Here is a 22,954-nt window from a genome sequence, read left to right as displayed (position 1 = left end):
CATCATTGAGAATGACATGGTCTCTCCAGCAGCTAAGAAGACCAACTCCTGCGCTCGCCGTCTGTCTTTCTCTCTTTCGCTCTCTCCTTCTCTCATCCCGTTACCCAGGGGTGTAAAAAGTACCCAGAAATTATACTTAAGTGAAAGTATGGGTACCGTCTCAAAATCTTACTCAAGTAAAAGTCAGAGTATCTGGCAAAAAACACACTTGAGTAAAAGTCAAAAAGTTTCTACTTTTAAATGTAGTTAAAGTAAAAACTTTTCATGGAGATAGGGCCATGGGTGCTCGTCTTGTCCGTCCACGCCGACCGTTCCGTCATCTTCATCACCCATACTATCGTTTGTGGACATCTTCTGTATCTTCTGTCACTCTGACTGTCTATTCTTCTGATAGCAGGTGTTCAAAACTCAATCAAAAATCCCCGCAATCAGCATGGGTATAGGCCGGTTCATTTTCCATTGATGGCCATTTTATTGGCTGTTTTTAAATAAAGCACGGCCGCAGGATTAATAACGTTAACGTTAGTTCGGCCAGAGAAACAAATATACTAATTAAAATGGTTGGACCTGCGAGATTTGTACTTTGTAGGTCTGCATTTTAAATGTAAGGAGTAAAAAGTATGTTTGTTTTCTCTGAAATGTAATTGAGTAAAAGTACAAGTATACAAACCTAATAATACTTGAGTAAAGTACAAATCCCCCAAAACAGTACTTAAGTATTGTAACGAAGTACAATTACTCAAGTACTTTACACCCCTGCCGTTACCTCTCTCTCTCTCTCTCTCTCTCTCTCTCTCTCTCTCTCTCTCTCTCTCTCTCTCTCTCTCTCTCTCTCTCTCTCTCTCTCTCTCTCTCTCTATCTCTCTATCTCTCTTCTATCCATGCCTGCGTCATGGATTGACAAAGCAAACGCACCCTGGAGTGATGCGCGCACTGTGCCAATGTGGATAATTGATGCGTGGTGGAAACAATGCCACAAACATTGTATTTTTAATGGCTTCCTATTTTGACTCTGGATGAGGTAGAATATAATGCTCTTCAGAAACCTCAGAATTTGCAGTTTCATTAGGTATTATGTATATTGGCATTCAAATGTAATATCGGAAATTATCGGTATCGGTTTAAATCTTTTTTATTTTTACATTTATTTAACCTTTATTTACCAAGGCAAGCAAGTAAGAACAAATTCTTATTTTATTTATTGTAAAAAGTATGCATAATGTTGTGTTAATTCCACGACAAGAGATATGTAATGTTAATTACCTGAAATTATTCCGTTTTTTTGGGGGGGAAACCTCCCATATATCGGTATCGGTTGATATCGGTTGATATTGGTATCGGAAATTAAGAGTTGGACAATATCGGTATATCGGTATCGGTAAAAAAGCCAATATCTTCACCCGGGCCTCCTGAACCTTAGGACCGCCTCTGCCTCTATCTCTCTCTACAGTAGTAGGGCCGCCTCCATCTGTCTACCAGGGGCGGATTTAGGATTATAGGAGATCCGGGGCTTAGCCCAGATAGGTGCCGGCCATTTTATTTAAATTTTTTTTTAATTTTTGCAGGCAAGGGGTGGTTTTATTTTGAATTTAATTAACCTGTACGTGCAATTTCCTGCAATATAGAGCCTTCAATCTTGACCAATAAAGCTGCTCTTTTCACTATAAAACTCAGTTAACCATAACGTAGTTATGGTTAGATTTATATATTGGGGGGGGATATATCATATTTTTCATATGATCAAAAAGTGGTGGAGCAAGAGCATACCTTTGCTCCCCCAAGTTTAATAGTGGGAGAGCAGAGATGCTCCGAATGCTCTTATGGCCAGGCGTCTATGATTCACTGATACAAAGTAAAATAGTGCAGTGCAATAAAATAGTTAGTAAAATAGAATAAAATAATGCAATAGTGCATTGCAATAAAATAGTTATCATCGTATTTTTTCGGGAGGCCGGTAAGGAGTGCATTACAGTAGTCGAGTTGGCTTGAGATAAAGGCATGGATCTGGTTTTCAGCGTCCTTTTGATTTATAAATGGCTGTACTTTAGCTATGTGGAAGAATTAAGTTTTTGTCAACTTGTTGATTGTGATTTAAAGCTTAGGTCTGAGTCTACCATGACACCAAGACTTAACTCACTCAAATACAGTTAGCAGCTGGATAGACCACAGATGGAAATTAGCTTCTGCTAAATCTGGTGCAAACATATTTTCATGTAACAATGATGAATTATCAAAAAAAAAAAAAATAATAATAATAATTTAAATAGATTCGGGGCTTTTCAGAAAACATTCGGGGCTTGAGCCCAAGTAGCCACCCCCTAGCCCCGCCCCTGCTGTCTACAGTAGTAGTGGGTTCCTAAAGCAGACCGTCCGCAGTGTCTTCTAGGGGCGACAGTGGCTCGGGAGGTAGAGCAGTCGTCTGGCAATCTGGAGGTTCCCGGTTCGATTCCCACTCCTCCCGGGCAGCGTGTCTATGTGTCCTTGAGCAAGACACTTAACCCCTAATTGCTCCCGATGAGCAGGTTGGCACCTTGTATGGTTGCCTCTGCTGTCGGTGTGTGAATGTGTGAGTGAATGGGTCAAATGTGAGTAACAAATTGTAAAGCGCTTTTGATAAAAGCGCTATATAAAAAGCAGCCATTTACCATTTACCATTCTCAATCGCAGACGCTTCAAGGACAGAACGCACCGCAGTCCTTAAAGTGGGACAGAGCAGCTGTTTCAATTGCAAATCCCTGGTGGCATCGTTCATGTTTCTACACTAAAAGATGCGTCGGGAGTGGCAGACTGCAGCAGCTGTCATGTCTGTATAGCTATCATTATCATATTATATAGTATCAGTATAGCTGGTTAAGGACTAAAATAAGTCTGTAAAACTGTATATTAGTTAACAGTTAGTTAGATAGTAAATGATATTGACTTATTTGTTTACACTGCTTGTGTTGTTTATACTACCTGTACCCCCCCCCCCCCCCATCCCCGATGCTGCTATGATGCCTGAATTTCCCCAAGGGGATCAATAAAGGAATCTCTTATCTTATCTTATCACTCTATTCACTGCTTGGTTGAACTTCACTGGCTACACGCAGGTCGCAGCACTGGTATGTTTTCATATATAAGGCTGTTCTTGGAAAAGATCCATGGTACATCAGTTCCAAGCTTAAATTAACTCAAAACTCGCTCAACCTCAGATCCAGCACCTGGATGGGCTCGCCCGTGCGGACTGAGGCGTGTAAAAGGAGCCGGTTTTATTTTGGTCCTTGGTCCTGGAATGAACTCCAGACATGTCTCAAATTGGCCTCTCCGATCTCCTTGTATTGTTTTAAACAAAAATATCGGAAATCCTTTCCACCTGATGCTCCTGCTTTGATGTTGAATTTTACATTTTTTTTGTTCTTTTACTGAATTTGACTTTTCATTTAAAATGTCGGTTGTATGGTAGTCTACTGTATGTGTATTGTGTCTTGTTGTTATGTATGTTTTGTCATAATTGGTGCTCGCCTTCTTGGCCAGATCACCCTTGAAAAAGAGACCTCGGTCTCAATGTGGTTTTATTTTCTGGTTAAATAAAGGTTTGATGATGTCTTGGAGGAGTGCGTTAGGATCTGGAGACGACTGGTATCATATACCCACACAACTCAGGGGCAAACAGCCAGCAGTATCCATTTCAGCCTATGTTTTGCCTCAACCCCTTCTTCAGTCAGTCTCTCTCTCTCTCCCTCGTTCCCCTAATCCCGTTATCTCTCCCTCTCTTTCTCTATCCCCCTCTGATTGCCTCTCTCCCATCTCTCTAAGCCATGTACTGCACATCTTCCCTCCTCATCCATATAGCCGTCCCACTATCTCTCTCTCTCTCTTTCTCTCTCTCTCTCTCTCTCTCTCTCTCTCTCTCTCTCTCTCTCTCTCTCTCTCTCTCTCTCTCTCTCTCTCTCTCTCTCTCTCTCTCTCTCTCTCCCCCTCCCCCTCCCCCTCTCCCTCTCCCTCTCCCTCTCCCTCCCTCTCTCTCTCTCTCTCTCTCTCGCTCTCGCTCTCCCTCCCTCCCTCCCTCCCTCCCTCCCTCCCTCCCTCCCTCCCTCCCTCCCTCCCTCCCTCCCTCCCTCCCTCCCTCTCCTCCTGCTCACCTATGCAGCTCGGCGGCTTGGCTGCCAGTAGAACCTGTTCTCCACTTGGATGCAGGTGATGCTGGTCTCCCCTCTCTCTCCCCTCTCCCTCCCTCCTCTCCTCCTCCTCACCTATGCAGCTCGGCGGGCTCGGCTGCCAGTAGAACCTGTTCTCCACTTGGATGCAGGTGATGCTGGTCTCCCCTCTCTCTCCCCTCTCCCTCCCTCCCTCCTCTCCTCCTCCTCACCTATGCAGCTCGGCGGGCTCGGCTGCCAGTAGAACCTGTTCTCCACCTGGATGCAGGTGATGCTGGTCTCCCTCCCTCCCTCCCTCCCTCCCTCCCTCCCTCCCTCCCTCCCTCCCTCTCCTCCTTCTCACCTATGCAGCTCGGCGGGCTCGGCTGCCAGTAGAACCTGTTCTCCACCTGGATGCAGGTGATGCTGGTCTCCCTCCCTCCCTCCATCCCTCCCTCCCTCTCCTCCTTCTCACCTATGCAGCTCGGCGGGCTCGGCTGCCAGTAGAACCTGTTCTCCACCTGGATGCAGGTGATGCTGGTCCTCCTCCCTCCCTCCCTCCCTCCCTCCCTCCCTCCCTCCCTCCCTCCCTCCCTCCCTCCCTCTCCTCCTTCTCACCTATGCAGCTCGGCGGGCTCGGCTGCCAGTAGAACCTGTTCTCCACCTGGATGCAGGTGATGCTGGTCTCCCTCCCTCCCTCCCTCCCTCCCTCCCTCCCTCCCTCCCTCCCTCTCCTCCTTCTCACCTATGCAGCTCGGCGGGCTCGGCTGCCAGTAGAACCTGTTCTCCACTTGGATGCAGGTGATGCTGGTCTCCCCGTCTCTCTCCCCCCGCAGCTCGTAGCCCGTGTCGCAGGAGAAGCTGACAGAGTCTCCCGGCTCGCGGCCGTCTCCGTTACGACTCCCGTTCATCAGCATCCCGGGGTCCCTGCAGGCCGTGGCCAGAGAGCCTGGGGGGGGGGGGGGGGGGGGGGGGGGGAAGTTTAGGGAAAAGTCAGACGGTAAACATCTCAAATATACTGTAGAGATGAAAGCTGCTGCAGCTGCTACTAGTGTGGATTGAATGGGCGGCAGCAAAGCGTGATGGAAATGCCAGTATTCTGATTGCTGTCTGTGGTTAGAGGCAAAGCTGTTGGGTGTCACACTTGATGGAACACTCTCATGGTCAACTCACACCAACAATGTGGTTGCCAAAATGAGCAGAGGTATTTCAATTATCAGAAGGTGTAGGTATTTTCTAGCCGATCTGATATTGAAGCAAGTGATACAGTCATTAGTTCTTTCTCACCTTGACTACTGTCCAGCTGTCTGGTCTAATGCCTCAAGACAAGAGCTCAATAAGATCCAGCTCACTCAGAACAGAGCGGCCCGTCTGGCCCTGAACTGCTCAATGAGAAACAGTGTGGAGGGGATGCATACCAAGCTGTCGTGGTTGAAGGTGGAAGACAGACTGGATTGCAGCCTGATCTTGTTCATGAGGAATATATATATCTCAAGAGAACCTATCTGTTTGTATTCACAGCTAACATGTACACATGATCATAAGTATAATACTAGGCATGCCTGTAGGGAAACGTTCACACTGCTACTACCAAAAACCAATGCAGCAAAGAAAACTGTGTTATATAGAGCCATGTCATATTGGAATAAACTGCCAGTACATCTTACTCAGATAACCAGTAAGATAAGTTTTAAAAATAATTTGAAAAGAGCATTGAGAGAAAAATAAATTAGTTTACATTAAAGAAAAACACGGATACTGTAGTTTACACTGTAAAGATATGACTGTCTGAGAGTTTAATCCCTTTTATTGTATTTTCTGTGATCTGATACTCTGTTTGTGTACTGTAATGCTATTTGGAATTTTATATTTTTATATGTAGGAATATTGGAATATATTTTTAAATGTATGCTACTATAATGTTATGTATGTATGTACTGTTTTTGTTGTGTGTGGACCCCAGGAAGACTAGTTGTTGCTGCGGTGATGACTAATGGGGATCCGTAATAAAGATAAAAAGATAAGGTTCTATATGGGTTGTGGCAATAATTTTGACAAATACTAGCGTGCAGCAACGTATTGAAAAAAGAACTACAGATGCAGCTATCAGGCCACTGAGCTCTGCTCTGCTCTGCTACTGCGGTAATCATGCACCATTAACCATTAACGAGGTGTTAACTATACTGCGCCCTTGCAGTAGAGGTTCGATTTTTAAGAGCTGGATCTGTATAAACTATAAACTAGTTCATTTATTGAAACCATGAACTTTAGTTCAAATTTTTTTTTATTATGAACTATGAACTGAACTAGTTCATTTTAAAATGTGTGAACTGTGAACTGAACTAGTTCATGTTTCAAGTTTCAAGTTCAAGTTTCTTTAATAGTTGTCATACAGAAGTACAGAATACTTTCATACGAAATGCTTCTTACTGTTACGCTCCAGAGACTGTGCTAGACAAGATAGTATCAAATAACATAGTATAGCATGTAATTTAGAAGAAGAAAATGAGGTCACAGTGTTCGGTATAGACATATGTACAATGTTCTGAGTTACCATATAATATACAATACTATGCAGTGTACTAATGTACAGTACTATCTAGTGCAAAGCAGAAATGGGATGAGGTACAATTTAGGTACAATTTACAGTAAGGTGTACGAGTTGTAGTGCAATCCTTCATCAATAAATATAAAGTGTGGGGAGTGGGTGCTACAGTGTGTTTGTTTAAAGTGGGTGTGTGCGTGTGGATGTGTGTGCTATGTGCGTTTGGTGGTTGTTGTTGTGTAGTGTTCATTCATTGTTCGTTTAGCAGCCTGATGGCCTGGGGATAGAAGCTTCTTCTGAGTCTTTCTGTGCTCGCCTTGAGACTCCGGTATCGCTTGCCTGACCGCAGCAGTTCAAAGAGGCAGTTGTTCGGGTGACTGGAGTCTTTAATGATTCTCTTAGCCTTGCCCTTGCAACGCTTGTTGTAAATGTTCTGGAGGGTGGGGAGCCCCCCTCCAATTGTGCGTTCGGCTGAACGTGTCACTCTTTGTAGTCTGCTTCGGTCTTGTGCAGTGCTATTCCCAAACCAGGAGGTGATGTTGCCGGTCAAGATGCTCTCTATTGTACATGAGTAGAAGTTCTTAAGGATCTTCTGACTGACTTGGAACTTCCTTAGGCGCCTGAGGAAGTAGAGGCGTTGTCGTGCCTTCTTCACAACACTGTCAATGTGTGTGGTCCATGTCAAGTCCTCGGATATGTAGGCTCTGAGGTACTTAAAGCTGTTGACTCTCTCAACCGGTGCCCCGTCGATGCTGAGGGGGCTGTAGTCCTTGACCCCCGACCTCCTGAAGTCCACAATCATCTCCTTTGTTTTGCTGACGTTCAGGGAGAGGCTGTTTTCCTGGCACCATCCCGCCAGGACCTTGACCTCTTCCAGGTAGGCCCTCTCGTCGTTGGCAGAGATCAGGCCCACCACCACTGTGTCGTCAGCAAATTTGATGATTGTATTGCTACTCCGCTGAGCCACACAGTCGTGTGTGTACAGGGAGTAGAGGAGGGGACTCAGAACACAGCCCTGGGGGGCCCCTATGTTGAGGGTGATGGATGAGGAGGTGCAGTTGCCTGCTCTCACCACCTGGGGTCTGCCAGTCAGGAAGTCCAAGACCCACTGGCAGAGGTCATAGTTCAAGCCCAGGTCCCTGAGCTTGGCTATGAGTATGGAGGGGACTATGGTATTGAATGCCGAGCTGTAGTCGATGAATAGCATTCTCACATAGTTCCCCTGCCTCTTGTCCAGGTGTGATGCTGCTGTGTGCAGCACATGGGCTATGGCGTCCTCCGTGGACCTGTTGGGGCGGTATGCAAATTGCAGGGGGTCCATGTTGATGGGGAGGGAGGAGCAGATGTAGCCCTTTACTAGCTTCTCAAAGCACTTCATGGCTATGGAGGTGAGAGCTACATGGCGGTAGTCGTTGAGGCAAGCAGGCTTGGATTTTTTGGGTACAGGGATAATAGTGGACTTCTTCAGGCAGGTGGGGATGACAGCCTGTTCTAAGGACAGGTTAAATATGTCAGTGAATACTGGGGCCAGTTGGTCGGCACAGACTTTTAGGACGCGGCCGGGGATGCCGTCCGGACCTGCTGCCTTCCTGATATTCACTTTTTTAAAGGTCCGCCTCACCTCATGCTCTGTTACCCTGAACACTGCGCCTCCATCAGCAGCCGACCCCCCCCCCCCCCCCCCCCATTGCCGTGGCTTGTGAGCTGGTGTTGTTATTACCAGCATCAAACCTCGCATAGAAGGTATTGAGGTCATTTGCTAAGGAGATGTCACTGTTCAGTTTGAGGGAGGCGCCTTTGTAGTCTGTCATCGTTTTGAGCCCCTGCCACATAGCTCTAGAGTCAGCTTGTTCAAACTGGAGTTCAATTTTATCCCTGTAGTGCCGTTTGGCCTCTGACACTGTCCTCCTTACGTTGTGTCGCGCCACCTTGTGGTCATTCATGTTGCCTGCCACTAGGCCGTCGTTGTATGCTTTGGTGCGCTCTCTCAGAGCTTCACGGACGGATTTGTCTACCCAGGGTTTTTGATTTGGGTAAACTTTCATTTTGGTAGTGGGGATTGTTTCTTCCACCATAGTACAAACATAGTCCAGCACTGTTTCCGTGTAGACATTAATGTTATCTGTGTCGCGGAACACATTCCAGTCTGTGCAGTCAAACACAGACCGGAGCGTCTCCTCTGACGTCAAATCCCATTTCTGCACCTCTCGCGAGACTACAGGAGTACTTTTGATTCTCTGTTTGTACTTTGGTGAAAGAAAGATTGACGCGTGATCTGATTTACCAAAGCCACTATCAGAATGAGCCTTGTAGCCACCTTTAAATTGCGTGTAACAGTGATCTAGGATGTTACCGCCTCTGGTGTTGCAAGTCACATGCTGATAGAAGTCAGGTAATACCTTTCTCAGATTGGCGCTATTGAAATCACCCAGCACCAAAATGGCGGCGTTAACGTTCGTCGCTTGTATTCTATTTACCTCGTCGTGGAGTCTGGAGAGCGCGGCGTTGTTGCTGGCTTGCGGTGGAATATACACTCCTACAAGGATGATCGCCGTTAACTCCCTCGGGAGGAAGAAAGGACGGCACTTGATGGTTATATACTCCAGGTCTGGGCAGCAGTGGTTGGATAATTCCTTCACGTTAGTTGGATCGCTCCAATTTTTGTTAAACATGAAGGCAATACCTCCTCCACGTTGTTTACCGGACTCTGCTGTCCGATCCTTGCGATGGATAAAGAAGTGATCGGCTGGTTGTATGGCGTGGTCTGGAACCTCCGGCGTGAGCCACGTTTCGGTGAAGCAGAGAACGTTGCAGTCCCTAACGTCTCTTTGGTATTGAATCCTTGCTCGGATGTCATCCAGTTTATTGTCAATTGATTGTACATTGGCTAGCAATATACTGGGCAATGGTGTTCGGTGGCGTCTGGATCTCAGCCTGTTACGGATCCCAGCTCTCTTCCCACGCCGTCTGGTTCCTCTGTTCCTGGGATCAAGGAACAAAGGATCTGGTCCTAATCTCCGGAGAATCTCTTCAGGCCATTGTTGCGGTTCGGAAAGCTGGTCCAGTGAGTAATCCAGTTGGTAAATTTCCCGTAATCCAATGTCTATGAGTGACTGACGGTCATACACATTAAATGCACCAACAGTTGGTACAAACAAAACTCTAAAAACTATAAATATTAACAAAAGTAAGCACAGTCTCGACGGAGCGCACAGACAGGCAGCCGGTCGTTGCGGCGCCATCTTCAGAGCAGATTCACTGTAGAAAGTGAACTTTCCCAACACTGTTGTTATGTCCGCGGAGCGAGTAGTGTGCGTTGTGTGACTCGGCACAATATCTGGTTACTGCCGCTGCCATGCACTTTAAGATGCGTTCTAAAAAATTATTTCCCTAAACAATTACTGGAGCGCTACTTGAGTAATTCATGCAAGTTCTGGATCTGGGAAGACATTACTGGAGCCCAGTCCTCTCCCCTGACCCGATACACCTTATATCTTACATTGAGACATACTCCACACCAGGCATCTTATACAGAGCACTAAATGGAACAGGACCAAGCTACATTGCAAATTCTTTAGTCAACTATGTGCCTCCTAGAACATTGCGATAATCTACTACTGGTCTATTGAAGGTTCCAAGCCACAGTCTAAGGAAAATCGGGGATGCAGCCTTTGCAAACTATGCACCAAAGTTATGGAACACACTACCTATGGACATTAGGGAGGCTCAATCTCTTAAAGGTGACATGCATTATAAATGTCGTTTTTCAGTCTCTAGCATTGTATTATAGTAATAGGAGTTAGTATCAATGTGTTTGTGTGTCTAAATACCATATTGGCGGATTGCCGTCATTCAGGTCATTCATTTCCTGGTCCATTTTAATCAGGTCGTTCTGATTTGACGCGCATGGTGACGTCACGTGGCGAGGATGGAGCGGATAGTGATCCGATTGGCTCTGTGGTTGTAGCACACCAAACGGGGTTTGACAGAGCGAGCGAGAGAGAGAGGGAGAATCAGATAGACCCTCGCGACAGAGCACACATACACACTGTGCCGCAAGCTACAGCTTATGCTCCCGAATTGAGAGAGAGAGAGAGAGAGAGAACTGTGTAAACACAGCTGCGTGCAGGTCCCCTTCTCTATCTCTCTCTCTCTCGATTCGGGAGCATAAGCTGTAGCGCACGGCACAGTGGTAGACTTCCTCGAACGGGAGAGGGAGAGAGAGAAAGAGAAGGGGACCTGCACGCAGCTGTGTTTACACAGTTCTCTCTCTCTCTCTCTCTCTCTCTCTCTCTCTCTCTCTCTCTCTCTCTCTCTCTCTCTGTCTGCCACTCGCAGACTGTGTTGATGACTGCCACTGAAAGTGCTTATGGGCGGAGCCCAGCCAATATCAGGCTGAAATCTTGAGGCTGGAAAATGATGCTTTTGAGTACTCCATTAGAAATATAAAACAATGATTATTTTTTTAATAAACCTTACAGATGTCTTCCATAGACTCACAGGAATTGTGTAAAGTTGCCCAAATAGTGCTAGTAATAGCAATGCAGGTCCCCTTTAATATTTAAAAAAAATAAGCTAAACACGTACCTCTTCACCATAGCCTTCTAATACACTCCGCTGTTGATTGTACTGTAGCACTATTTTACTCTGTCCATTCTATTGTATTGCACTGCACTTTCCCTCATTTTACTTTACTTTTTATTGCACTGCACTGTTGCATAATTTTACTATCTATTATATTCTACTATTTTATTGCACTGTACTATTTTACTCTCTCTATTACTTTTTATTACAGGTTCAAAACTGTCAGGTATTAAACTGTGAGGGTATAAAACAAAAAAGACTGTCAGGCTTTAAAACTGTGTAGGATCCAGGGCCCTCATTCATCAACGTGACGTAGAAAATGTTCTATTTCCACACGTAAGCACAGAATTTAGAATGAGTGCACGCACAAATGAAACGGGATTTACCACACGTGCGTACGCAGGTTCTACGCACACCTGTCATGATAAATATCACCTTGGCCCTGCGCCGAGGCTCGTGCACACTTTCACGTATTTGCATACCAAAACCGCCCCGATTAACCATATACGGTAATGGACACCCCCATGAAATGTGGAAGAATGGACTAAACCGAGGGAAGCATGAGACAGGCTGACAGAGGGGTACATGTACGGTGATGTCGGATATGATATCTATTAACCATTGCTGCCTGGGCAGCGCAAACACTAATAAAGACCGTGCTGGAATATGACTGCCTTTTTCCGTTTTGTTTGATTAATACCCAGGGATTAAAGTTCTCCTCAATTTTATTCCAAATCGCGATGGATTTTCCGTCAATCTTCTACCTGCTGCATATGATTTCTAGAGGCATACAATCTATTTTGATGTCAGTATTGGGTAGCCTATATAAACAATAATACGAGAGCATATACAAGAACACTGAATCTCACTGCCATGTATGATGTAGCAGATACGCCATGTGTAGCCTGCCTATATGTGATCAATACAAACTTGAACTTAAATTCCATCATGTCTGTGTGCGGGTCACTGCGGGAACTCACAAGGCTGTTGTCACAATGTAAATAAGAACGTGCAATGAAAAGTTACAGTATGTAGTTGGTTGATTATTTGTATGACAGTCAGTAAACCCTTGCAAAAAGTATCCGTTTTATTTAATGAATTGAAAACATGCAGCATGCCTTTCCTCCCGGCATGCAGCAACAACATGTATCAGGCAAATGCGCATCGCAACATTGACTGAGTGGAATCCCTTTCTATTCACATAACTGCATTTGTGATGGAGCTTTGACAGCTACAGTAACAGTCTATTGCTCGATCCATCTCCAATATCACGATGGACCGTGCCGGTGGCAAAGACCCGAGGGTGGAGAGGACTTGAATGAATTCCATCATCATATTTATATTTTGTGTGTTTTCATTCATCTAAGACACATTATTGCAAGGGTTTTGTAATACACATACACCCTGGTGTCATTGCAATGCGTTTTTTATTCTTTCTTATACAGTAAAAAGGGGGAAGAACACTATATCCCCAAGGGGATTAATAAAGGAATATCTTATCTTATCTTATCTTACTATATCGTGGGTGTTCATATGACTTGTATTCTGCTTACAGCTTCGAAATTCCACTTGTTTCGTTTAACGTAAAGCCTTTTAAATATAATCAAAGCGTTCCCGTGTTTCTGCGGTCTGTGCGCAAAATAATAACGACTTGAGCTACGCGGAGCGCAGTCAGTCAGTACACCCCGTATATTCCGATAACGCTATATATAAACCATGCTGCATTCATTCTGAGAGAAAGATCTATTATTCCAAATGCTATTTAGGGTTTTGACCATAATTACACTACTGTTGCTATTTTACAATTAACTATAATGAATTACGGTTCATACAGAACATGCCAGTGTTGAAACTAATGCACAGAAGCTCATTTCCTTGTTGTAATAATATATTCTACCAACGGGCGCCAGGTACACATGGTCCGAGCTGTGCGTAAATATAAGCACGAAGTCAAGTTCAAGTTGAAATTGATGAATCCCACACTCTGCTTAGAAATGGTCGTTCGCACAGCTTGAGCACATATCTGTGCGTAAGTCAGGTTGATGAATGAGGGCCCAGGCCTAGAACTGTGCCCTGAGTGAGGGAACTGCACCCTGAGAGAGGGAACTGCACCCTGAGAGAGGGAACTGCACCCTGAGAGAGGGAACTGCATCCTGAGTGAGGGAACTGCACCCTGAGAGAGGGAACTGCATCCTGAGAGAGGGAACTGCACCCTGAGAGAGGGAACTGCACCCTGAGAGAAGGAACTGCGCCCTGAGAGGGAGGTTTGCCCTGAGTGGGAGGTTTGAAGGGTCGAAGTGGGTATAAAACAAAAGGGAAGACTGTCAAGTTTTAACCTGTTAAGCTGTAGCCCTATTTTCCTAAATTTCGCCTAAAGGAACATGCCTAAGTAAATGGAAGATTGCTCCACTTCTACAAGGTCAATTTGTAGCTGTTTTTATCTTTTACATAACGCTAAGCTAGCTATGCAACCAACTTTTCATGATAACGCTAGCAGAGGCTGGAGACAAGAGGACGTTAGCATAGAGGCTGGATACAGGAGGACGTTAGCATAGAGGCTGGATACAAGAGGACGTTAGCATAGAGGCTGGAGACAGGAGGACGTTAGCATAGAGGCTGGAGACAGGAGGATGTTAGCAGAGAGGCTGGAGACAGGAGGATGTTAGCATAGAGGCTGGAGACAGGAGGACGTTAGCATAGAGGCTGGAGACAGGAGGACGTTAGCATAGATGCTGGAGACAGGAGGATGTTAGCATAGAGGCTGGATACAGGAGGATGTTAGCATAGAGGCTGGATACAGGAGGACGTTAGCATAGAGGCTGGAGATAGGAGGATGTTAGCATAGAGGCTGGATACAGGAGGATGTTAGCATAGAGGCTGGAGACAGGAGGACGTTAGCATAGAGGCTGGAGACAGGAGGATGTTAGCAGAGAGGCTGGAGACAGGAGGACGTTAGCATAGAGGCTGGAGACAGGAGGACGTTAGCATAGAGGCTGGATACAGGAGGACGTTAGCATAGAGGCTGGAGACAGGAGGACGTTAGCATAGAGGCTGGAGACAGGAGGACGTTAGCATAGAGGCTGGAGACAGGAGGACGTTAGGATAGAGGCTGGAGACAGGAGGACGTTAGCATAGAGGCTGGAGACAAGAGGACGTTAGCATAGAGGCTGGATACAGGAGGACGTTAGCATAGAGGCTGGATACAAGAGGACGTTAGCATAGAGGCTGGAGACAGGAGGACGTTAGCATAGAGGCTGGAGACAGGAGGATGTTAGCAGAGAGGCTGGAGACAGGAGGATGTTAGCATAGAGGCTGGAGACAGGAGGACGTTAGCATAGAGGCTGGAGACAGGAGGACGTTAGCATAGAGGCTGGATACAGGAGGACGTTAGCATAGAGGCTGGATACAGGAGGACGTTAGCATAGAGGCTGGAGACAGGAGGACGTTAGCATAGAGGCTGGAGACAGGAGGACGTTAGCATAGAGGCTGGAGATAGGAGGACGTTAGCATAGAGGCTGTAGACAGGAGGACGTTAGCATAGAGGCTGGAGACAGGAGGACGTTAGGATAGAGGCTGGAGACAGGAGGACGTTAGCATAGAGGCTGGAGACAGGAGGACGTTAGCATAGAGGCTGGAGACAGGAGGATGTTAGCATAGAGGCTGGAGATAGGAGGACGTTAGCATAGAGGCTGGAGACAGGAGGACGTTAGCATAGAGGCTGGAGATAGGAGGATGTTAGCATAGAGGCTGGATACAGGAGGATGTTAGCATATAGGCTGGAGACAGGAGGACGTTAGCATAGAGGCTGGAGACAGGAGGATGTTAGCAGAGAGGCTGGAGACAGGAGGACGTTAGCATAGAGGCTGGAGACAGGAGGACGTTAGCATAGAGGCTGGATACAGGAGGACGTTAGCATAGAGGCTGGAGACAGGAGGACGTTAGCATAGAGGCTGGAGACAGGAGGACGTTAGCATAGAGGCTGGAGACAGGAGGACGTTAGGATAGAGGCTGGAGACAGGAGGACGTTAGCATAGAGGCTGGAGACAAGAGGACGTTAGCATAGAGGCTGGATACAGGAGGACGTTAGCATAGAGGCTGGATACAAGAGGACGTTAGCATAGAGGCTGGAGACAGGAGGACGTTAGCATAGAGGCTGGAGACAGGAGGATGTTAGCAGAGAGGCTGGAGACAGGAGGATGTTAGCATAGAGGCTGGAGACAGGAGGACGTTAGCATAGAGGCTGGAGACAGGAGGACGTTAGCATAGAGGCTGGATACAGGAGGATGTTAGCATAGAGGCTGGATACAGGAGGACGTTAGCATAGAGGCTGGAGATAGGAGGATGTTAGCATAGAGGCTGGATACAGGAGGATGTTAGCATAGAGGCTGGAGACAGGAGGATGTTAGCAGAGAGGCTGGAGACAGGAGGACGTTAGCATAGAGGCTGGAGACAGGAGGACGTTAGCATAGAGGCTGGATACAGGAGGACGTTAGCATAGAGGCTGGAGACAGGAGGACGTTAGCATAGAGGCTGGATACAGGAGGACGTTAGCATAGAGGCTGGAGACAGGAGGACGTTAGCATAGAGGCTGGAGACAGGAGGATGTTAGCATAGAGGCTGGAGACAGGAGGCCGTTAGGATAGAGGCTGGAGACAGGAGGATGTTAGCATAGAGGCTGGATACAGGAGGACGTTAGCATAGAGGCTGGATACAGGAGGACGTTAGCATAGAGGCTGGAGACAGGAGGATGTTAGCATAGAGGCTGGATACAGGAGGACGTTAGCATAGAGGCTGGATACAGGAGGACGTTAGCATAGAGGCTGGAGACAGGAGGATGTTAGCATAGAGGCTGGATACAGGAGGACGTTAGCATAGAGGCTGGAGACAGGAGGACGTTAGCATAGAGGCTGGAGACAGGAGGACGTTAGCATAGAGGCTGGAGACAGGAGGACGTTAGCATAGAGGCTGGAGACAGGAGGACGTTAGCATAGAGGCTGGAGACAGGAGGACGTTAGCATAGAGGCTGGAGACAGGAGGACGTTAGCATAGAGGCTGGAGACAGGAGGACGTTAGGATAGAGGCTGGAGACAGGAGGACGTTAGCATAGAGGCTGGAGACAGGAGGACGTTAGCATAGAGGCTGGAGACAGGAGGACGTTAGCATAGAGGCTGGAGACAGGAGGACGTTAGCATAGAGGCTGGAGACAGGAGGACGTTAGGATAGAGGCTGGAGACAGGAGGACGTTAGCATAGAGGCTGGAGACAGGAGGACGTTAGCATAGAGGCTGGAGACAGGAGGACGTTAGCATAGAGGCTGGAGACAGGAGGACGTTAGGATAGAGGCTGGAGACAGGAGGACGTTAGCATAGAGGCTGGAGACAGGAGGACGTTAGCATAGAGGCTGGATACAGGAGGACGTTAGCATAGAGGCTGGATACAAGAGGACGTTAGCATAGAGGCTGGAGACAGGAGGACGTTAGCATAGAGGCTGGAGACAGGAGGATGTTAGCAGAGAGGCTGGAGACAGGAGGATGTTAGCATAGAGGCTGGAGACAGGAGGACGTTAGCATAGAGGCTGGAGACAGGAGGACGTTAGCATAGAGGCTGGATACAGGAGGATGTTAGCATAGAGGCTGGATACAGGAGGACGTTAGCATAGAGGCTGGAGATAGGAGGATGTTAGCATAGAGGCTGGATACAGGAGGATGTTAGCATAGAGGCTGGAGACAGGAGGATGTTAGCAGAGAGGCTGGAGACAGGAGGACGTTAGCATAGAGGCTGGAGACAGGAGGACGTTAGCATAGAGGCTGGATACAGGAGGACGTTAGCATAGAGGCTGGAGACAGGAGGACGTTAGCATAGAGGCTGGATACAGGAGGACGTTAGCATAGAGGCTGGAGACAGGAGGACGTTAGCATAGAGGCTGGAGACAGGAGGATGTTAGCATAGAGGCTGGAGACAGGAGGCCGTTAGGATAGAGGCTGGAGACAGGAGGATGTTAGCATAGAGGCTGGATACAGGAGGACGTTAGCATAGAGGCTGGATACAGGAGGACGTTAGCATAGAGGCTGGAGACAGGAGGATGTTAGCATAGAGGCTGGATACAGGAGGACGTTAGCATAGAGGCTGGATACAGGAGGACGTTAGCATAGAGGCTGGAGACAGGAGGATGTTAGCATAGAGGCTGGATACAGGAGGACGTTAGCATAGAGGCTGGAGACAGGAGGACGTTAGCATAGAGGCTGGAGACAGGAGGACGTTAGCATAGAGGCTGGAGACAGGAGGACGTTAGCATAGAGGCTGGAGACAGGAGGACGTTAGCATAGAGGCTGGAGACAGGAGGACGTTAGCATAGAGGCTGGAGACAGGAGGACGTTAGCATAGAGGCTGGAGACAGGAGGACGTTAGGATAGAGGCTGGAGACAGGAGGACGTTAGCATAGAGGCTGGAGACAGGAGGACGTTAGCATAGAGGCTGGAGACAGGAGGACGTTAGCATAGAGGCTGGAGACAGGAGGACGTTAGCATAGAGGCTGGAGACAGGAGGACGTTAGGATAGAGGCTGGAGACAGGAGGACGTTAGCATAGAGGCTGGAGACAGGAGGACGTTAGCATAGAGGCTGGAGACAGGAGGACGTTAGCATAGAGGCTGGAGACAGGAGGACGTTAGCATAGAGGCTGGATACAGGAGGACGTTAGCTCTCGATGCTCCACAGCTTCCAGTTGTCTTCCTGCAGCAACTCTCACCTCGGATGATTTCAGAGGCAAATAAACCACTTGAGTTCAGTTGAAACGGAGAGCACTCGAGTTAAAAACAATATCTTTATCTACAGTATGGTTGCTCTGCACTCCAAGAGAAGCCGTTTGGGACCGTTAGATGAACAATACCCTTCAGTATCCAGTATCCCTATGCTGGCTCTGTTGTACACAACTGTGCATCGCTTTGGATAGGAATATCATGAAATGTAAATGTGAAAGCTACACACACACGCATGGATACAAGAGCAGAGCATGTGCATGCACGCACACGCACACATGCACATGCACGCACACACACACACACCCTATCACTCACACATTCAGTGATGCACACATGCACATGCACACACAACAGTCCCTGTGCACAGGAACACGCGCCAAACAATGATTTAATATTATAGCAGACAGCTGTCACGCTTCTAGATGCAGTTCAAACACGGTTAGAACAAAAAGACTCGATAACTGACGGATCTCTGAGGTGATGTGCGTCAGTGTTGCCAGTGTGTTTTCGTATAAACAACAGCTGTGAAAAGATCCCAGAGTGAGAAGAATTTGATGGTCAAATCTGGGGGAGTTACATTACCCCAGGGGTCGCCGTTTATTGATACACCCGACTCAATTATGTATTTTGTTTTCAAACTCAAAGAAGCCATAATATGCCAAGGTCACGGTGAACACAACATTCTGAGGCAATGCAGACGGGCAATAAAGGAAGAGGAATGACGGCGAACCAAGAAAGTGCTAAAGGGCAAAAGAGATAAAGACACGAGGACCGGGCTGATGATCGTCAACAGAGTCGGGCTTTGAAATCAACAATGTTAGGAAAAACATCAGGTTCAGTCTTTTGCCGTAAGAAGAAGAAGAAGAAAAAAATATTGAAGATCGCAAGGTGTTGTTTGCCCGCGTCGAGAGATCTCAGCGACTGCGGGAGACTTTGTAAAGTGGGGCGTTTGTCACGCTGCAGGAGTAATGGACGGAGAGAGTAGAGCTTGTCACGCTGCAGAAGTAATGGATGGAGAGAGTAGAGCTTGTCACGCTGCAGGAGTAATGGATGGAGAGAGCAGAGCTTGTCACGCTGCAGGAGTAATGGATGGAGAGAGTAGAGCTTGTCACGCTGCAGGAGTAATGGATGGAGAGAGTAGAGCTTGTCACGCTGCAGGAGTAATGGATGGAGAGAGTAGAGCTTGTCACGCTGCAGGAGTAATGGATGGAGAGAGTAGAGCTCGTCACGCTGCAGGAGTAATGGATGGAGAGAGTAGAGCTTGTCACGCTGCAGGAGTAATGGACGGAGAGAGTAGAGCTCGTCACGCTGCAGGAGTAATGGATGGAGAGAGTAGAGCTCGTCACGCTGCAGGAGTAATGGACGGAGAGAGTAGAGCTTGTCACGCTGCAGGAGTAATGGATGGAGAGAGTAGAGCTCGTCACGCTGCAGGAGTAATGGATGGAGAGAGTAGAGCTCGTCACGCTGCAAGAGTAATGGATGGAGAGAGTAGAGCTCGTCACGCTGCAGGAGTAATGGACGGAGAGAGTAGAGCTTGTCACGCTGCAGGAGTAATGGACGGAGAGAGCGGAGCTTGTCACGCTGCAGGAGTAATGGACGGAGAGAGCGGAGCTTGTCACGCTGCAGGAGTAATGGACGGAGAGAGCAGAGCTTGTCACGCTGCAGGAGTAATGGACGGAGAGAGCGGAGCTTGTCACGCTGCAGGAGTAATGGATGGAGAGAGCAGAGCTCATCAGCGGGGCAGAGTTTTGAAAGGGATGAATTGCTGAACTGAGATACAGGGCGTCTGCTGTAGAGGACGTGTGGCCTCGGTGTGGAGGAGACTTCTGTTGAGGTGTGTAGAGACTTCTGCCTCGGTGTGGATGAGACTTCTGCTGAGGTGTGGAGGAGACTTCTGCTGAGGTGTGTAGAGACTTCTGCTGAGGTGTGGAGGAGACTTCTGCTGAGGTGTGTAGAGACTTCTGCTGAGGTGTGTAGAGACTTCTGCTGAGGTGTGTAGAGACTTCTGCTGAGGTGTGTAGAGACTTCTACTGAGGTGTGTAGAGACTTCTGCTGAGGTGTGGAGAGACTTCTGCCTCGGTGTGGATGAGACTTCTGCTGAGGTGTGGATGAGACTTCTGCTGAGGTGTGTAGAGACTTCTGCTGAGGTGTGGAGGAGACTTCTGCTGAGGTGTGTAGAGACTTCTGCTGAGGTGTGTAGAGACTTCTACTGAGGTGTGTAGAGACTTCTGCTGAGGTGTGGAGAGAATTCTGCTGAGGTGTGTAGAGACTTCTGCTGAGGTGTGGAGGAGACTTCTGCTGAGGTGTGGAGGAGACTTCTGCTGAGGTGTGGAGAGAATTCTGCTGAGGTGTGTAGAGACTTCTGCTGAGGTGTGTAGAGACATCTGCTGAGGTGTGGAGGAGACTTCTGCTGAGGTGTGTTGAGACTTCTGCTGAGGTGTGTAGAGATTTCTGCTGAGATGTGGAGGAGACTTCTGCTGAGGTGTGTAGAGACTTCTGCTGAGGTGTGGAGGAGACTTCTGCTGAGGTGTGTAGAGACTTCTGCTGAGGTGTGTAGAGACTTCTGCTGAGGTGTGTAGAGACATCTGCTGATGTGTGGAGGAGACTTCTGCTGAGGTGTGTTGAGACTTCTGCTGATGTGTGTAGATACTTCTGCTGAGGTGTAGAGAGACTTCTGCTGAGGTGTGTAGCGACTTCTGCTGAGGTGTGTAGAGACTTCTGCTGAGGTGTGGAGGAGACTTCTGCTGAGGTGTGTAGAGACTTCTGTTGAGGTGTGTAGAGACTTCTGCTGAGGTGTGGAGGAGACTTCTGCTGAGGTGTGTAGAGACTTCTGCTGAGGTGTGTAGAGACTTCTGTTGAGGTGTGGAGGAGACTTCTGCTGAGGTGTGTAGAGACTTCTGTTGAGGTGTGTAGAGACTTCTGCTGAGGTGTGTAGAGACTTCTGTTGAGGTGTGTAGAGATTTCTGTTGAGGTTTGTAGAGACTTATGTTGAGGTGTGTAGAGACTTCTGTTGAGGTGTGTAGAGACTTCTGTTGAGGTGTGTAGAGACTTCTGCTGAGGTGTGGAGGAGACTTCTGCTGAGGTGTGTTGGAGACTTCTGCTGAGGTGTGTTGGAGACTTCTGCCGATGTGTGTTGGAGACTTCTGCTGAGGTGTGTAGAGACTTCTGCTGAGGTGTGGAGGAGACTTCTGTTGAGGTGTGTAGAGACTTCTGTTGAGGTGTGTAGAGACTTCTGTTGAGGTGTGTAGAGACTTCTGTTGAGGTGTGTAGAGACTTCTGTTGAGGTTTGTAGAGACTTCTGTTGAGGTGTGTAGAGACATCTGCTGAGGTGTGTTGGAGACTTCTGCTGAGGTGTGTTGGAGACTTCTGCTGAGGTGTGTAGAGACTTCTGCTGAGGTGTGTAGAGACTTCTGCTGAGGTGTGGAGGAGACTTCTGCCTCGGTGTGTAGAGACTTCTGCTGAGGTGTGTAGAGACTTCTGCTGAGGTGTGTAGGAGACTTCTGCTGAGGTGTGTAGAGACTTCTGCTGAGGTGTGGAGGAGACTTCTGCTGAGGTGTGGAGGAGACTTCTGCTGAGGTGTGGAGGAGACTTCTGCTGAGGTGTGGAGGAGAGCAGGACGGCACGCGGCTCAGAGCCGTGTGATGGACAGAGTGAACGAGTGAACCATGGATGCGAGGCCTCTTCAACACCCAGGGAAGGGTCAGGAAGAGGTCGGGAAGAGGTCGGGAAGAGGTCGGGAAGAGGTCAGGAAGAGGAGGACAGGGTCCTAGTCAGGTGAAACAGTCTGGAAGATACATATTGTTTCTAGCTGTGGTGATGAAAGGCACCGGGCCTGACCTCAGTAGCAAAGAGGAGGCAGAGAATAGAAGTGATGCTGACTGCAGCTCAAAAACGCCTTCAAGTGAAGAACGTTTAAACACAAACAACTGGAGGAAACACTGAGAGATGAGTTCCTGGAGACTGTGGTGGTTTGTTTTCATTTGTTTTCTTCCATGTTCTTCTGTTTTGTTAATTAGGGAGCACAGAGAGGTACACTCTGTAATTTTCTAACAATACATTTCAATTAACAACCTTTTGATTCTTAACATGCGTTTCTGTCGTCTATGCATCTGTCAACTGTGTTAGTATTGGGGATGGGCACTGAATACTGTTTTCCCAGATCGAGTCCTCGCATTAACTACTTGAGTAGTGCTCAATTAATTGTTTATGGAAATGTATTTTTAGAACACATCTTAATTAAAGCACACGGCAGCAGCAATAGCAAGATATTGTGCGGAGTCACACTCCTCATACTTAATGCGTATCGTCAGTCAAAACAGTCAGTTGCCATTTGTAATAATTACATTCCTCCACTGTGTCTGCAGCAGGTATCTCCGCTTTGTATCAATAGTCTATGAGCGCTATGCAAAGTGAGCAACATGTTGTTGGCACAATTTGGAAATGCACAAACATGTTTTTATCTTTTAGATAACACTAAGCTAACTGTTTCTATCTTTTAGGTAACACTAAGCTAACTGTTTTGATCTTTTAGATAACACTAAGCTAACTGTTTCTATCTTTTAGATAACACTAAGCTAACTGTTTTTATCTTTTAGATAACACTAAGCTAACTGTTTCTATCTTTTAGATAACACTAAGCTAACTGTTTTTATCTTTTAGATAACACTAAGCTAACTGTTTCTATCTTTTAGATAACACTAAGCTAACTGTTTCTATCTTTTAGATAACACTAAGCTAACTGTTTCTATCCTTTAGATAACACTAAGCTAACTGTTTTTATCTTTTAGATAACACTAAGCTAACTGTTTTTATCTTTTATATAACACTAAGCTAACTGTTTTATCTTTTAGATAACACTAAGCTAACTGTTTTTCTTTTAGATAACACTAAGCTAACTGTTTTTATCTTTTAGATAACACTAAGCTAGCTGTTTTGAGGAAAAGGATGTCAGA

At 47.1% G+C, this 22,954-nt stretch overlaps 1 protein-coding gene across 1 annotated transcript in view; it reads right to left on the bottom strand.

Moving 5' to 3' along the window:
* LOC311223559 (CUB and sushi domain-containing protein 3-like) overlaps nt 1-22,954 on the bottom strand; it is a gene marked incomplete at both ends in the record, with an annotated part of 752,195 nt that overhangs the window by 457,508 nt on the left and 271,733 nt on the right. Inside the window, 1 exon segment of the mRNA XM_084308339.1 lies at nt 4,861-5,064. Within this exon segment, the coding sequence (XP_084164465.1) occupies nt 4,861-5,064 (204 nt within the window).

Source organism: Notolepis coatsorum (assembly GCF_963971535.1).
Source record: "Notolepis coatsorum genome assembly, chromosome: 2".
Taxonomy (NCBI): domain Eukaryota; kingdom Metazoa; phylum Chordata; class Actinopteri; order Aulopiformes; family Paralepididae; genus Notolepis; species Notolepis coatsorum.
This window is presented reverse-complemented; position numbering and strand designations above follow the sequence as displayed.